General features: G+C 42.0%; 2 protein-coding genes and 1 pseudogene across 8 annotated transcripts in view; 1 reads left to right on the top strand and 2 right to left on the bottom strand.

Annotated features, from left to right (window-relative positions):
* The window catches only part of REV3L (REV3 like, DNA directed polymerase zeta catalytic subunit), a 189,596-nt gene extending 189,124 nt beyond the window's left edge, over window positions 1–472 (bottom strand). The window contains 1 exon segment of the mRNA XM_017847095.1: window positions 86–472. Within this exon segment, the coding sequence (XP_017702584.1) occupies window positions 86–224 (139 nt within the window). The 5' untranslated portion in view covers window positions 225–472.
* A 284-nt stretch (window positions 473–756) lies between these two features.
* LOC108512063 (uncharacterized) overlaps window positions 757–18,144 on the top strand; it is a 123,170-nt gene continuing 105,782 nt past the window's right edge. For 2 of the 7 annotated variants that reach the window (XM_017847105.1, XM_017847103.1), the window contains exon 1: window positions 821–1,003. In XM_017847105.1, the coding sequence (XP_017702594.1) occupies window positions 837–1,003 (167 nt within the window). In that variant the 5' untranslated portion in view covers window positions 821–836. Of the gene's footprint in view, window positions 1,004–1,035; window positions 1,648–2,086; window positions 2,205–18,144 lie in introns of those variants that run through there. The other 5 variants (XR_001880479.1, XR_001880481.1, XR_001880480.1 and 2 more) reach the window with 5 other exon arrangements.
* Window positions 12,870–13,766, bottom strand: LOC108512062 (uncharacterized; annotated as a pseudogene).

Here is an 18,144-nt window from a genome sequence, read left to right on the forward strand (position 1 = left end):
GGCGTGCGCGCTTGTGCGCGGCGGGGAGGGCGGCCCCGGCGCCCCGCCGACTCCCGCTCCCGCCCCGCGCCCGGCGCCCGCTTACCTGCCGGGGTCGCTCCGAAGATTCGCACCACCGGCACCTTCTTGACAGGGGCCTGGGTGAGGGGGGATTGGCAGGTATCCAGCCCCTGCAGCGGGCTGGCCATGTAGTAGTCTGCAGTCACTATCCTCACTGAAAACATGTTAGCCGCCGCCGCCACTGCCTCCCTTCACTGGCGACCCGGCAGCGGCAGCAGCAGCGGCGGCGGCTCCCTCCGCAGCGGCGGCGGCGCCCCCTCCCCTTCTCGGCTCGGCCCCCTCCCCTCACACACAGACACCTCGAGGAGCGGCGGCGGGCGGGGCGGTGTAGGCGCTGCTGCCGCCGCCTCCTCAGGAGCACCCGGCAAGAGGCCGCAGGAGAGAAGCCCTCGAGCTTTCGTCGGTGCTAGTGCTACCGCCACTGCCGCGGCCGCCGGGAATCACACGGGCTCCTCGGTCCCAGGCTGCAGCTCTTGTTGCCATGATGATGATGTCACGGACGCAACCACTGGGGGAGGGGAGAGGGGGGTGTGTGTGGCGAAGGGAGGGCTGCGAGTAGTGCGGGGGAGGGGGCTCGGCGGGAAAGGCAGCGAGCGGGCGGGCGCCCGGGCGGAACACGGAGGGCGGGGCCAAGAAGGTGCTTTCTCCCCGCCCCGGGGCACGCAGTGAGGGAGGCGGCCGGCGGCCGACAGGGCCCGCGCGGGATCGATGACTCGGCCGGCGGGCACGGTCACCTGGGTGAGGGGCAGCGGAAGGGGTGGCAGAGCACCGATCTCATGGATGGGCTTCGAGGGGCTTGCGGGAGGGGGGCGCCAGTGTTCGGGGCCGTTTTGGCGGCTATGCGGGATTGGCAGGAGCTGCGGTGCTCACACTTGCCTCGCCGACCGCCATTTCACATCCAGCAGAGGAGGCGGGGGCAGCCGCGGAGACGGTTTTTCACAAGGTAAGAAAACCCGCCCGCGGGAGGAGGGAGGCGAGGCGCAGATCTCGTGCCGCTGCGGCCTCGCGGGAGGGAAGGGCGGGCGGGCGGCGGAACGGGAGGGGCCGGGTGCGGACGCAGCCGGCCCTTCTCAGGTAACGCCGCGGCTCCGCGCGTGGCCCGGAGGCGGTGCGAAAGGTGGGGGCGCGCGGGCGCGGGCTTCGGCCTATAAAAGGGCCGCCCTGGCGCTCCCCCTTCCCGAACGTGCAGCGCGAGCTGCTGTGCCCGCTCCTCCCTGCTGCTGCAGTGTCTGCGCGGGTCCATTTAATGAGATTTGTTCACGCACGGCTCTTAGCTTTGCAAGGGGTTGGCATATCCAGTGCGCAGGGATTTCCCACTACCGTGTTTTTCTCCCGCCCCCTTCCTTCGCTCTCGCCCTAATACATCCTTCGTTGGTTTCTTCGGCCCCACAGGCTGCGTCCCGGGCACGCGCAAGTACATGTAAGGACTTGTCAGCTCCCGGTGACCTCCCTCCTCCCTCCTCCCTCGTCGCTCCTCCCCCAGCGGAATGTAGGATTAACAGCCTTTCCGAGAAAATTTTGGCCAAAGAAAAAGGCCTGTGAAAGTCACCGCGTTAGACGTGGCCTGCTCGTGTTTTTCACTAACAGGTTGTGCAGGGTTTTACTACCCGAAGGCGTAAAAGCACCACCGTGGGGAAGGGCCGTTTTGAATAAACAACTTTATTCAAAAATCCAGAGAGGGTGAAGCGATGCAGTTAGGGAATTTTTGTTTTAAACAGTAGTAACATGCAACTGGCTTGGCTATTACATTGGAACCAAGGGATTCCTCTCTGACTTGGCTACTGATATTGGGCGTGACCTTGGACAAATAATTTTGTTTCTTTGGGCTCAGTTTCTACATATGTAAAACGAGAAGGTTTCTCTTAAAAACTAATCCTGAAGGATTTCTTCTCAACAAAAAGATGTAAGCTGTAGGAGGCGGAAAGCGTGGGTTCAAGTTCGAAATTTGCCCCTGAATTAGGACCCTTGACACATTCGTAACCCATCCAAAGTAGAGATCGTTCTTTTACATTTATGTTTTATACAGGAGCTTTTGAATAGTTACCAGGTTGCCATGTATTTGAAGTGGTGTGAGAGCTACTCGTTTGGAACTGTTGTGGATTTTCAAATAGGAAAATCAAAAGGCCCAAAGGGACAGGTCACTGGTAAGAAGCTGTCTATAAATTCCCTAATATATAAATGCTAGTAAGAACTTACGCTCTGAGGGATTTGAGACTGATTACTACAGTAAATTACCTTGTAGTTTTTAACCTCAGAGCATGATTATAAACATAGGTGGCAAGATTTCTACTAATATGCTGCAAGTTAGCTAATATTTTTAAGAGGCAAAATCTCTTAATTTGAAATTTTAGAAGGCTATAGAAGTGATTTTAAAATATGACTACCATGCTAAAATGTATTTTTGGTAAAATAAATATTTTGTATATGCCGAATGTCAGATACACAATACCAGTGATTCTCAGTGTTCCATGACACCTAGCATTCTTTAAATCTTAATATTTTGGCTCTTACTGAATTACATTTTTGGGTATGGGGCCTGGGAATCTGTATTGTTAGCAACACTACCTGCCACCCCGTGATTCTTAAGCAAAATAAAATTGAGGATCTTTGTACTATGTTATAATCAGTGTATTCATAACTTTTAAATTATAATATTCCTAACTAGAAAATGGTAAAAGCATCAAATTAACAGATTTGCTATTTCTAGAAAAGGGTTTCTTTCCCCTTACCTCTTGAATCAACATTATTTACTTTAAGAAAAGGCAGTTGTTAGCCGGGCGAGGTGGCGGGCGCCTGTAGTCCCAGCTACTTGGGAGGCTGAGGCAGGAGAATGGCGTAAACCCGGGAAGCGGAGCTTGCAGTGAGCTGAGATCCGGCCACTGCACTCCAGCCCGGGCGACAGAGCGAGACTCCATCTCAAAAAAAAAAAAAAGAAGAAGAAAAGGCAGTTGCAACCACAAGTCAAATCCTTCTAGAACTCCAAGAATGTTCACTCTTGAAGAAAAACATTTGCAGCATGGAATTAGGAATGTTGTGTTCATTGCATATAATTTAGTTTTAAGTTGATGCTCAAATTGAAAACCTGACAATAACCCCCTAATTAACCACTATCAAATAGGTTTTATAAATATATTCTTCCTGAAGTAAGAAAATGTTCTGGAATTTTGAGTCAGAGAATGTGAACTTTAAACCATCATTTAGCTAAGTGATCACTTACTTTTTGGAATTTTTTTCCTCATCTGTGAAATGGGTAGTAATTCCTGTTTTAACTTCTCAGGGATGTTATAAGGCTCAAACAAGATAATGTATGTGAAAATACGGTAAAGTGTTCATATCCAGAAGTCTGATTCATCGAGAAACAGTAAAATCACTTGGAATTGCCTTATCTACATACAGTATGAGAAATGCAAAAATTGAACTCTATACTTAATATCCTTAATGCTTTTTCTTTTTTTTTTTGAGACAGAGTCTTGCTCTGTCGCCCAGGCTGGTGTCCAGTGGCGCAATCTTGGCCCACCGCAACCTTCCCCCGCAGGTTCGAGTAATTCTCCTGCCTCAGCCTCCTGAGGAGCTGGTACTACAGGCATGTGCCACCATGCCCAGCTAATTTTTGTATTATTAGTAGAGAGGGGGTTTCACCATGTTGGCCAGGCTGGTCTCGAACTCCTGACCTTGTGATCTACCCACCTTGGCCTTCCAGAGTGCTGGGATTACAGGTGAGAGCCACCGCGCCCGACTGTGCATTTTTTTTTTTTAAGTGGCTATTTCTTGCCAGGAGATTTGAGATATGGTGGGAAACAAAACAGACATAGTCCCTTCCCTTATAAGGTTTATAGTCTAGCATCCTAAAAATGTATTTTAATTATATCAATTAACATTTAATCATCTCTTCTAGTTCACTGATGTATACTTACCATGTCTGCCTTTAGTAAAAGCCTACCAAGTCTCCTTTACTGATACTATTCAATATCTGTTAACATCTGCCTGTTAGCAGTTTATAATCTAGAATAGACAGTAGTAGCTACCATACTTTTGTGGCAGATACTATAAGATGGCTTATTCAGTATTAATCAAACCCTCTTTTGCTTATTTTCTGTACTTTAAAAGATGGAAAACAAACTACAGTTCTCAGACTCCCTTGCAGCTAGATTGCTGGAGTGAGATCAATGGTGTGATCAGTAAATGTTTAACAATGGCTTGAGAAGAGGGAAGGCCCTAATTTGTAGCATTGGCCAATTCAGTTTGCTTTCTTTTTTTTTTTTTTTTTTGAGGCGGAGTCTCACTCTGTTGCCCAGGCTGGAGTGCAGTGGCCGGATCTCAGCTCACTGCAAGCTCCGCCTCCCAGGTTTACGCCATTCTCCTGCCTCAGCCTCCCGAGTAGCTGGGACTACAGGTGCCCGCCACCACGCCCGGCTAGTTTTTTGTATTTTTTGGTAGAGATGGGGTTTCACCGCCCGGCTAGTTTTTTGTATTTTTTGGTAGAGATGGGGTTTCACCGTGTTAGCCAGGATGGTCTCGATCTCCTGACCTCGTGATCCGCCCATCTCAGCCTCCCAAAGTGCTGGGATTACAGGCTTGAGCCACTGCGCCCGGCCCTGCTTTCTTTTTTAGGAACAGGGTCTTACGGTGTTGCCCAGGCTGGTCTTGAACTGCTAGGCTCCTCCCACTTCAACCTCCCAACTAGCTGGGACTATGTGGTACAAATATGCCCCCTACCGGAGTGACTTCAGTAAATGTGGAGTTAGTTGGAAAGGATGCTGACAGTCAGAAGCTGGCTTCAGTAAATGACCTAGTTTCCAGCAATCATATGTACCCATTCAGGACATGGATGTGACAGCAAGCAACGTGATGCTTCAGCTGCACTCAGGGAGATAGTATCTTCTGACAAATACCATGAAGGAGGTGTCAGGTTCTTCTGGGTAGGTAGGGAGGAGTTGTGGCATCTGTTTTAGAGTCATAGGTGCTGACTGGCAGGCAGTGCTGGGATGGGTTTCCACTAGAATAGCTTTGTAATGTGGGATGGATGTTCTTTGTGGTTTGGTTTTTCTTGGATGTTGTTTCTAGCTATGTTTATCCAAGTCTGATTCTCTGGCCCTCTGAGAGATCTGTGAGCTAAATAGTATCTTTTAATGCCTTTTTGCTTCAACCAGCCCAGTCACAGCCAGCTACATAATTTGTGGGGCCCAGAGCAAAATGAAAACGTAAGGCCTCTTGTTCCAATACAGGGGAAAATGTGCTGTTATCCGTACTAAAATATAAAGCTTTTTCTTTCTTCTGTCTTTGCTCTCTCCACTTGTCATAGTGTTTTTAAATTTACTTTTTAATGTCATTCTACAAGAAAAAAAATTAAATTTTTTAATTCTTAGGATGAATTTTACCATTCATCCTTATATTATGTAATGCCATTTTAAAATGCAAGTATAAGCATTTCAATTGTATTTGGAATCACCAAAATTACACAGTTCATAGCTTGTAAATGCGTATGTATTTTGTGCTATCAGAACAGTGTAAACTCTGCACAAAACTAACTCAACTATTTTTATTTTGCTTCTTGATGTGCACACATTCTACCAATATTCTCTGTCTTCTGCTTACTGATGAGTAAGGAAGGATGAAAGGAAAGGGAGCGCTGAGCTGCCCTGCTTTCCTTTCATTCTGTATCATCATTTTTCGTATAAATGGTTGACTAATAGTGGGAAGTAACACATGAGTAAGGAAGGATGTGATGTAGTCACTTGTGTTTCTTAAAGATGCTGTTGCCTTCTTTCTGCACCTGAAGCAAGTTCTGATTTGAATGAAAACTGTAGCCTCTTGGAACTGTCTGTGCCTCCACTAACTCAGTCATAGATGTTATATGCTTGTTTTGTATTAACTTTGTTACTCTCTTGAGTTCCTGCACCTCATAGGTCCACCAGAATCCTTTGTCATGAGGCATCATGGAGACCATATGCAAATAGAATGGCAAGGAAGAAAGCATACATACCTCTGCTTGCATGTTATGCTCTGCTGTACCACTGGACTTACAAAACAGGTAGTCAAACATAAAAGTATTATAATTTTCAAGACAGTGACTGCAGAGCATTAAACCAAGCACTGGGCCCTATGTAACTACACATGTCGCATGTTCATGAAGTTGATGACTCTGAGCTCTTGGGTTTCTCAAATGGGACTTCTGGCATTTGGGTGAAACAGTTTTTCATTGTGCAGGACATTTAACATCCCTGGCCCCTGTGCACTACATGCCACTGTAACAATGAAAAATTCCCCATATATTTCTAAATGTCCCCAAAGAGAAGTTGCCACTCTCCACTGAAATCCTAGAGTGGACTCCACTGTGTATAGCTATGAACCATGAGCCACTACAGAGTTGAGTTAAAAAGGATTTGGAGTTAAAAAGGATTTCAAATTTTCATACCCTGGACAGCAGAATTATGATGACTTTTTCCTATTGTCAGAAAAATAATACCACCTTCATTGATGATGAAACAAATATTTGAGATAACAATTTAAAGGTGGTTAGTGGGTTCTGTGTGTCACATATAAATGGTAGTTGACTCCAGGTAGATGGCAATTTCTGATAGTTTAAAAAAAAAAGCAGAGTACCACAGAAAAGCAAAGAGAACCATCTTACCTTTATTATCTTCATCAGGTAGCCCCCAGGAAAAACTAAGAAAGTTGTCATAATGAGATATGCTACTTTTACTACATTGGATTTGGAATTTAGTGTCGTCATGTCTATTTTTTTTTTAAGGTATAGTTCTTCATTTAAGAATATTAACATTGTCAGGGCCGGTACAGTGGCTGAACCCTGTAATCACAGCACTTTGGGAGGCCAAGGCGGGAGGATTGCCCAAGCCTGGAAGTTTGAGACCAGGCTGGGCAACATGGCGAAAATCCATCTTTACAAGAAATACAAAATTTAGCTGGGTGTGATGGTGCATGCCTGTAGTTCCAGCTACGTGGGGGCTGGGGTAGGAGGATAGCTTGAGCTTGGGGAGGTCAAGGCTGCAGTGAACCTTGAGCCTCATGAGCAAAGGATTCTGGTGGACTTACAAGGTGCAAGAACTCAAAAGAGTAATAAAGTTAATATAAGACAAACATGTTACATCTGTGGCTGAGTTACTGGAGTCATAGTGTTGCCACTGTACTGTAGCCTGGGCAACAGAGGGAGACCCTGTCTCAAAAAAAAAAGTTCTAGTTCTATAGACCTGATTCTGCCTTTGCTAACTATGAACGTTGGTTTCTATGAACCTCAGTTTTCTCTGCAATAAAACAGAGGCAAAAGTATACTTACCTTAGGTTCTAAATCATTTCATCAAAAGTGAATTCATTAAAAAAGTAAGTTTACCAAGAATACATTCATTGGCCAGGCATGATGGCTCACACGATGGGAGGCAGAGGTGGGAGGATTGCTTGAGCCCAAGAGTTTGAGACCAGCCTAGGCAACGTGGTGAAACCCTGTGGGACTGAGAGGCTGCTTGGTTGAGAGGTGGGGGGATCACTTGAGCCCAAGAGGTCGAGGTTGCTGTACCACTGGACTCCAGCCTGGGTGGTAGAGCAAGATCATGTCTCAAAAAAAAGAATACATTTATTAAATATATTCAGGGTGAATATTCTCTAAAACAAGTATTTGGTAAATATAGCAAACATAGTCATTGGCAAATTACCTTTTAGCAAATTGGACTGCTTTCCATTCCTATTAGGGATATTATAAGGATTAAATGAAGTATTGCCAAAAATACTTAGCATAATTCTGAATACACCTTAGCTGTAATCCCCCCGCCAACATTCATAATTCAAGTCCTGCCTATTCTTTCTCCTGAATATTCCCCATTTCTGTCCACATAATCATTGCCCTTTTGTAGCCTTTCACTAGCTTTAGGTATACTATTGCAGTAGTCACTTGTTTGGTCTCTTGGCTTATTTCCCACTAATTTTATTTTCTACTGTACTGCAAGGGTGATCTGTCTACCACATAAATTTTAAGTTATCATCTATGTCAAATTATCATCTGTTGCCTTGAACACAGTGTTTATGGCATACCACCTTCATGATTTGGCCTAGATAGATATTCGGCTTCATACCTTTTCACCTTTTCCATTTATCTTCTAGTACCACTGAGGTATTATAGCTTCGTAAACTTGCCATTCTTTTTGAAAAACTATCAAATCTCTGTGCATTTGCCTTTCTAGCTGGCATTCTCCCTTAGTACATTCTCCCTTCTTGTTTCCTGGCAAAATTCTTATTTATCTTTCAAGTTTTAGCTCAAATGCCACTTCCATGTAAAGGTTTCCTTGATTTCCTCAAACAGATTTAGGTGTTATTTCCAGCCTTCCACTTATTTTTGTACATGCTTCTATTATAATGCTTACATTATTGTCGTTGTTTGTTAGTCTGTCATTCTAATAGACTGTTATCTTCTTGAAGGAGCAGACCATGTCTTTTCATCTTTTATATACTAGATCCAAGTATAATGCCTAGAATATAAGTTATCAGCATTTATTGAATTAAAAAAATTTAAAAATCTGTTTACAACTCTCTCTACTGCCTGCCCAACAGCCCTCCATTACATAGCAGTAAGCTAAGACCCAAAGAAATAAAGCTGTTTAGTGAGAACACATGCCTCCAAACTCCAGATTTATTACTTTTACTCCCATACTTAGGGAATCTTCTGAGCAACGTCTATATAAGTAGTCATTTCTGTTGTCAGAAAGACTTGTCTTATCACTGTGTTTTCATTCATCTTTAAGGAGTAGGTAGAAGGCCATAGTGACTTGACAAGAGTGGCAGTATTTTCTTTCTTACTCAATCATTTAGATACTTTGTTTTCTAGTAAATTTGGTTGAGTTCAAGCTAAATTTTTTTTTTTTTTAGAAATTATTTTAATAGAGATGAGGTCTCACTATATTGTCCAAGCTGGTCTCAAACTCCTGGGCTCAAGCGATCCTCCTGTCTCAGCCTCCCAAAGTGCTGAGATAACAGGTGTGAGCCACCATGCCCTGCTAAATTATTCTTTTTGAGACAGGGTCTCACTCTGTCACCCAGGCTGGTATGCAGTGACCCAATCTCAACTCACTGCAGTCTTGACTTCCCAGGCTCAAGCAATCCTCCCACCTCAGCCTCCTGAGTAGCTGGGACTACAGGCGTGCACCTCTACACCCAGCTAATTTTCGTATGTTTTTAGAGACAGGGTTTCACTATGTTGCCCAGGCTGGTCTTGAACTTCTGAGCCCAAGTGATCCACCTGCCTTGGCCTCCCAAAGTGCTGGGATTACAGGTGTGAGCCATGGCACCTGGCCTCAAGCTAAATTATTCTTTGTGTCATCCCTTCTCTTTCCTTCACTCTTAGATAACTCAGTTTTCTTAACTACTGTAGGGTCAAATGTCTGAATCATTTGGTCCAGTGGTCCTCAACCAGGGGTGATTTTTGCCTCCCTAGGGGACATTTGGCAAAATATCTGGAGGCATTTTTTATTATCACATCTTAAAATGCATAGGGCAGCCCCTACAGCACAAAGAATTATCAGGTCCAAAGTGTCAATATTGCAGGTGTTGAAAAACCCTGGCCTAGTTTAAAGTAAATTTTTACCCAGCCCCTTCATCCAGTCTCTTGCCTTTATAAAACCATGATGGAAAAGAAACTCATTCCCTTTCAGAGGGATTTGGAAGGCCTAAATAAGTATGGCAAACGTTAGAGGCAATTGCTGTCAACCATACAAAGTCCCAAAAGGCTTTATGCATGTTTCTGCAATTTATCCATAGAACCTTCCTGGGTACAAGGTAGGCACATAAATATTTGTTGCCTAAATGAATAGTAATAAAATAATTCTTGGCCAAAAGTCATATTTCATGTCATTTATTTTTTTCTCTTTAAACTAAAGGAAAGTCAGATTTATCATGTGGTGAGAGATGAATTTCCTGAACAGGGATCTCTCTATTCGTTTTAACCAATTAATTTGCTCGGTTACTCAGAGAAGCAAAACTTTTCTGAAACAACTCTTCCACTTCTGTAAATTAGCAGTAATAGTCTTAAGGAAGGGACCGGTGAGCCTATAAATTAAAGATGATGTTTGAGGAACAAAAAATTTTAAAAACTTTCAGAATAGAGTAATATTAGAACTGATGCCTGAGCTTTCCAGGACCCTCATTTAAATTACATATCCAGAATTGATACCGGAGCATTTCCAATGGATTATATTATAGATAGGCAGGAGGAGACCAAACACACATAGAGTAAGGATAGATAAAATTCCCAATTTAAATAATTAAGATGCAAAATCTCAGAAGCAAGGTATCTATTTGGATCAACATATCTCAGGGTAGTTTCCCCTGGCCCCAAAGTTTATTGCATTTTAATATTCACAGTGTAAATCACATTCCAGAAAAACTCCCACTAGAAAGCTTTTTACTGAGACTGGGCAGGGTGGCTCATCCCTGTAATCCCAGTACTTTGGAAGACCAAGGTGAGATAATTACTTGAGCCCAGAAGTTTGAGACCAGCTTGGGCAACATAGTGAGACTTTGTCTCTACAAAAAATTAAAAATTAGCCAGGCATGGTAATGTATGCCTGTAGTCCCAGCTACTCAGGAGGCTGAGGCAGGAAGATTGCTGGAGCCCAGGAATTTGAGGCCACAGTGAGCCGTGATCACCACTGCACTCCAGCCTGGGTCACAGAGCAAGACCCTGTCTCAAAAAACAAACAAACAAACACAGAAAACTTTGTTATTGACACTGGATTCTCCTAGATGCCTTATTTTACATCCTCCTTCCAGAAGCCAGAAAAGACTACTTATTCTCAGATGTGTAAATATAGATGTCCTATTTCTTCATTTTCTCAATAAAATGTATTTTTCCAATTTTAAAAGTTTTAAATGCATAGCATGGAAAATATGGAAGACAATAAAGAAAAATAGAGAACATTCAGTCTCACCCAGTGGAAGTCATGATTAACATTCTAGTCCATTCTGTTTCTAGAAAATGTTTCTGTAAATATATTACATAGAGAAAGTAATGTCCTAGTTTTTTGACTTTGCATTATAACAAGCATTTTCCATGTAAATTAAAACTCTACATATACATTGTTTTAATGGCTGCAAAATATGCTGTGTTGTGGACATATGATAATTTACCTAACCATTTTCCCACTGTTGGCCAACAACAGAATCATTCAAATTTTATATTATCATATATATCACACTGAGCATTTTTAGGCTGAAAATTTTGCTCCATTTTGGATCCTATCCTGAATTTTTCAAGGAACTTACTTTATAGTTCACTGTTTGATATCACCAGTTCTTGGTACATGGCATGTTCTTTCTCCACAGAAGAGAGAATTGCATGTGATACTCATTCTGCCTAGTTTGCTCTTCCTTTCCCTGTCTCTTTTTGCCCAGTTAACCCACTCTTTTCTTTCTTAAAGATTTCAGTAAGTAGGAGTAGGGATCTTCCTGTGACAGTACTTACTCAAAATATTATAAAATTGGAATAGGAAAAAGATTTTTTAGTAGAGTTTTTTTTGTTGTTCGTTTGCTGTTTTTACTTGAAATTCTGGGGTACATGTGCACAATGTGCAGGTTTGTTACATAGGTATACATGTGCCATGGTGGTTTGCTGCACCTATCAATCCATCATCTGGGTTTTAAGCCCCGCTTGCATTAAGTATTTGTCCTAATGCTCTCCCTCCCCTTGTCCCCCACCCCTCAACAGGCCCCAGTGTTTGTTGTTCCCCTCCCTGTGTCCATGTGTTCTCATTGTTAATAGAGGTTTCATAGATTATAATTACATCAACTTAACTGTTATCTCTTCACTCAGTCACCTATTTATTTTATTTTATTTTATTTCATTTTATTTTTGAGCCAGAGTCTCACTCTGTCACACAGGCTGGACTGCAGTTGCACATTCTTGGCTCACTGCAACCTCTGCCTCCCGAGTTCAAGCAATTCTCCTGCCTCAGCCTCCCAGATAGCTGGGATTACAGGTGCCCGACACCACACCCAGCTAATTTTTGTATTTTTAGTAGAGACGGGGTTTTGCTGTGTTTGGCCAGTGTGATCTCAAATTCCTGACCTCAGGTGATCTGCCTCCCTCAGCCTCCCAAAGTGCTGGGATTGCAGGTGTGAGCCACTGTGCCTGGCCCTGTCGCCTATATTAAACATGCATTTTATTGCTCAGTTCTAAGTTTTTTGTATTGTTATAACTTTTTATTAACTCACTGATATTTATAAAATCCTATGTTAAATGATGTGGTTGATTTTTTTTTTTTTTTTTTTTCAAGAGTAAGACATGGTCCTAGACTCCAGTGTTATGTAATTGACCAATAAGCTGTAAGTTTCTTGACATTAGGAATCATATTCTACAGTTCCTTTTTTCTTTTAAGACAGGGTCTTGCTCTGTTGCCCAGGCTGGAATGCAGTGATGCAATCACACTTCACTGCAGCCTTGACCTCCTGGGCCTAAACGATTCTCCCACCTCAGCCTGCTAAGTAACTGGGGCCACAGGTATGTGCTACTGCTCCTGGCAATTTTTTTTTTTCTTTTTTTTTTTGAGACTGAGTCTTGCTCTGTCACCCAGGCTGGAGTGCAGTGGCGTGATCTCGGCTCACTGCAAGCTCCACCTCCTGGGTTCATGCCATTCTTCTGCCTCAGCCTCCTGAGTAGCTGGGACTACAGGCGCCCACCACCAGTTTTTTTTATTTTTGTAGAGATGGAGTCTCCCAATGTTGCCCAGGCTGGTCTTAAACTCCTAGGCTTAAGGGATCCTCCCAGCTGGGCCTCCCAAAGTGCTGGGATGATAGGCATGAACCACCATTCCCGGCCTGTTTCCTTTTTCCCTTTGCACAGTACCGGATATATGGTTGGTACTGCAGAAATAATTTCCCCCTGCCCTCTACATTGATCATTTGATGACCAAATAGGGTCCGTCTAGCCACTTATTTATGACTTGTACAAAACATTCTGCTTTCTGAGGTAGATGGTGATATTCTGAAGCCATAGGTAAGAGTAATTTTCAGTTTGTTGAAAGTAAACATTCTTTGTGTAAAGGTCGGCCTGTCAGGAAATAGCATGCTACTCTGTTCTTTTAAGATTATTTTTAAAAACCTTTGTATATGTGTGTTTTACGCTTTAAAAAAAAAAAAAAAAAAGTAGTGAGAAACTACACCTAGTAGTCTCACCAGCTGTTTTCAAATCAGAACTGGGGTAATCTAGTTGTAATTTATTTTCACAAATTTATGAGAACAAGAGCTGATATTTTTCTTACTTGAATTAGCAGGTAATTTCATTCTCCATTCCTCTTTAGCAGGGAAAATCTGGCCTTAGGATGAAAATGTGAACCAGAGGTTCTTGCCAAGTCTGCAAAGCAGTACAAAGATTAGTTTTATGAATGAAGGAAAACACTACTCATTTTTCTTAAGCAGCTGCTTACTTCTGCATTTGTATAAAATGTTTTTAGACTGAAAACTCACAGAGAAAGGGGAAGGATCCTCATTCTAGAATATCTGCTCCCCTGTACTTAGCATATTCATAGTCTTTCAAGACTTAATTTATTAAAGATGTTGAAGACTTTGGCACTTGGCTTACAGTCTTCCTCCTTCACCTGAATTCCTGCCCTCATCCTGAGTGAATTCATCACCCAAGTAGACAGCCCATCTAATAACTATTGGGAAGGGAAGGTTATACCGTGTTACGTATTAGTCTCTACCTTATGCTAAAGTATGGTGTTACAATTCTCCTTTGCATACCCAAAATTAACAATAGGCTGAATCATTTGATCATCATTCCCTCTGACTCTAACGTAGCTTTTGTCCTTTCCTGTTTTACTTTACAGTTTTGGGTCTAGTTCATCTGATAGGGTACATTTCTAATATTTTTTTAAATTGATATTTATTCAGTCAAAAAGAGCATGTCTTAGACATCATGGGATGAAATGATGACTGAAGGAAAATAACTCCTAAAAATACTTACCCTATTTAAAGAGGCTTTTGTAAATCAAAGTAATCTCTAGTTGTAATTCAGGGCCAGAGGTCTTAGGCCCAGGTCCCTTGAGTTTTTTCATTCTTGAGTTTCCCAGCTTCCCCCTTCTGCTCTCAAAGATTTTCTAAAAACATACCCCTTTTTTCCCCTGTAGTAGCAGGGAAAACAGCACTATTTGGGTGGGGAATAGTGATGGGGCCTATTGGTATGTATAGGTCATTTATTGAATGATAGTAGAGCATTCCGGTAAGTGTTTAAACTCTGCAGCCCAATTTCCCTACTTACCTGCTCCATAACTTGGGCAAATTACTTTCTGTGCCCCATTTTTTCTGTCTGTAATAAACAGATAATAATAGTAGTACCTATTTCATAGTGTCGTTGTGAAGATTGAATTACATATATTAAATGAGTTAACACTTTAGACTGCTAAGCACTCAATAACTGTAAGCTATTCACAATTTAGAGGCAGCTTCTCCATTTCCTAAAATACACTTATTCATCAAGAGGAATGATACAATAGTGAAAGGTAGGAGTTTTTAAAATTCCATTGATTGGATGTAAAAAGTAGATTCTTAGAATTTCAAATAACCCAAGAAATTATTTATACCATTGGTTCTTAACCAGTAATATGCATCAGAATCATTTATGAGGTGTTGTAAAGATACATTTATCTAGGCCCTTTCTTCTCATATCTACCAAGTCAGAATGCCCACAGGCAATTCCAGTGCAGTCTTCCTGTCAAGACCATTGAAATAATCCAAGTCTTTAGATTTTATGATGATGAAATTGAGACTCAGAGAAAGTAAATGACTTGCCGAAGATCCCATAGGGTAAGTGAGATCCAGGTTACCTACCTCCTTGGTAAGCGATCTTCCTATTCTTCTGTGTTGCCACCAAATACATTAACTTTTAAAGGACCTAATATGAGAACTTATCCTTCTGTCAGTTATATCAGGAAGAATAATATAGGCTTTAAAACGTACTTTATTCAGCATTTAAATCAAAATAACAAATTTCTGGCCAGACATGGTGACTTGCATCTGTAATCTCAGCACTTTGGGAGGCTGAGGTGGGAGAATCCCTTGGAGCCAGAAGTTTGAGACTAGCCTGGACAACATAGTGAGACTTTATCTCCATAAATAATAAAAAAAACTAGCCAGGTGTGGTGGTGTGCACCTGTGTTCCCAGCTACTAGAGAGGCTGAGCTGGAAGGATTCCTTGAGCCCAGGAGATCAAGGCTGCAGTGAGCCATGATCACACTACTGCACTCCAGCCTGGGAAACAGGGTGAGATAGTGTCAAAAAAAAAAAAATTTTTTTTTTTTGAAATTTACAATTTATACAGAGGACTATTGCACCTTTATAGTAGAACTTAAAGTGAATTTTACTGTCCTTTTCATGAGGACGTTAGTCTTTGCCACAATGCTTACTACTAATGAGTCCAAGAAAACACTGTGTGGGACAGAGTTGCTTGATCCAACCTCACAGATTGACAGGCAAACAAATGTTTTATAGGGCAAGGTAGCTGTAGGAATTAAACTTTTTAGAACTTTCGATAACAGAATATGTACTTCTCATGATTAGAGTTTCTTAAACATTTTTAAGGATTTTTAAAACTTTGTAAAATAATCTCAGAATTTTCTAGTCTGTGAACAGTTCATGTAGAAAAATCAGTGGTTATTATGTACACTGTTATTGCAGCTTCACTGAAAGATTAAAATCTAAAAAATACAGTAAAATAAGTTCTGAGATTTTGTATTGATGTTGGGTGTTGTGATATTCTCTCTCTTAAAATATGTTTTTCATTTTCCATAATATAGAGGAATCAAAAAATACATTACAACTTGTATGTGAACTTGTGCAAATGTGTGAAACAAATTAAGGTGACAGGGCAGAAGCAAGAAAATGAAGCTCAAGGCCGGGCGCAGTGGCTCAAGCCTGTAATCCCAGCACTTTGGGAGGCCGAGACGGGCGGATCACGAGGTCAGGAGATCGAGACCATCCTGGCTAATACGGTGAAACCCTGTCTCTACTTAAAATACAAAAAACTAGCCGGGTGACGAGGCGGGCGCCTGTAGTCCCAGCTACTCGGGAGGCTGAGGCAGGAGAATGGCGTAAACCCGGGAGGCGGAGCTTGCAGTGAGCTGAGATCCGGCCACTGCACTCCAGCCTGGGTGGCAGAGCAAGACTCCGTCTCAAAAAAAAAAAAAAAAAAAAAAAAAAAAAAAAAAGAAAATGAAGCTCAAATGAAATCTACCTCTCAAAGCAGGTTCTATTTAATTTCTCTATATTTGCTATTATAAATTTTCTATTTTCATGTATGTGTTTCTTTGCTAGAGGTGATAATTGGGTGCCAACCTGACTTCCAATTTTTAGGTGATTATTTTATAACAAACCACTCACCTTGATGAATGCACTGCACAGCCTTCCCTCCAAAATCCACCATTCCAGATCTTCATCAATATGTTGTGACTACTTTTGCCTTTACTGTGTCTCTGCCTGATTCCATACCCTTGGCTCTACATTTCATCTCAGGTTCTGTTTTCTGGACATTTTCACTTGATGCTTGTTCCTGGCATTTGAATCTCCATTCAACCTGATGATCTTTGATTTAGACTCAACATCCAGTTCCAAGCTGCTAGGATTTATTACCCTCTGATCTCAGCAGCTCAGAAATCCCTGGCACAGTCACAGGCTGGCTACCTCAAGGGGACAAGCCCCAAACACTAGTGTTATATTATAAACATCCATTTATTCATCTTTTTAACAGATTTTACTTGTTGCCCACTGTGTGTAAGGCACTACAGAAGTTTCTGGGGATATAAAAGATTAGCGGCAGAAAGCTCTTAAGTCTCTTAAAATCGGATAGGACAAATAATACAACTACATAATGATAATTTAAGATAGTATGTGTGCAACTACTAGAAGTTATATATAGAAACAGGACAGTAATTAACAAAAGCTTCAAATAGATCTTAAGTAATTAAGGAGCATAGGGTACGAGGATACATTACCAATAACCTAGAGTGGTAGGTTACTGACAGGTGGCATCTTAACTAGACTTTGAAGGTAAGATAGGGGAGAGATCATGGAAGACAGATATTCCAAAATATATTTTGTAATATATTTTACAATATTATAAAAAAGAACAGAAAAAATATTTTTTGTTGTTGTTTTTTGTTTTGTTTGGTTTGGTTTGGAGTCGGAGTCTCGCTCAGTTGCCCAGGCTGGAGTGCAGTGGTGTGATCTCGACTCACTGCAAGCTCTGTCTCCCAGGTTCATGCCATTTTCCTGCCTCAGCCTCCTGAGTAGCTGGGACTACAGGCGCCCGCCACCATGCCTGGCTAATTTTTTTTTTGTATTTTTTTTTTTTTTTTTAAGAAACAAGCTCTTTTACTTTATCAAATTGCTTTTTTTTTAAATTATTATACTTTAAGTTCTAGGGTACATGTGCACAACGTGCAAGTTTGTTACATATGTATACATGTACCATGTTGGTGTGCTGCACCCATTAACTCGTCATTTACATTAGGTACATCTCCTAATGCTATCCCTCCCCCTCACCGACAATAGGCCCCGGCGTGTGATTTTTTTTGTATTTTTAGTGGAGACAGGGTTTCACCGTGTTAGTCAGGATGATCTCTATCTCCTGACCTTGTGATCCGCCCATCTCGGCCTTCCGAAAAAATGTTATGTTAAATCTTTTTTATCCAGACTGTTTGACAGTGTAATGAGGAGTAGAAGAAAGCTTAGGAAAATTGGTTAGAACCAAGTTCTGGAAGGCTTTGAATGGTGAAGAGTTTAGAGTTGGCGAGCATGTATTGGACAGTCAGAAGGTTTTGAGCAGGAAATGAAACGATAATTGGCTTGATTTAGCAGTGGTATGTAGGAAGGATTTGGTGATGAGGCAATAAGCCAGCAGAGACTGTAAACTAGTAATTTAAAGTAGGGGAGGGTCTGGAGATGACTTTCTTCATATCATTAAATCCTATTATTTGTGAGGCACTGAGCTAGGTGTTGGGGATAGAACAAGGACTAGGTCCTTGCCATGAGGGAGTTTTCAGTCTAGTCAGAGACATTGATATCTTAAAGGCTTCTTGAGGGGTCTCTATC

The sequence above is a fragment of the Rhinopithecus bieti genome, unplaced genomic scaffold (assembly GCF_001698545.2).
Source record: "Rhinopithecus bieti isolate Rb0 unplaced genomic scaffold, ASM169854v2 scaffold_26504, whole genome shotgun sequence".
NCBI classification, from domain to species: Eukaryota; Metazoa; Chordata; class Mammalia; order Primates; family Cercopithecidae; genus Rhinopithecus; species Rhinopithecus bieti.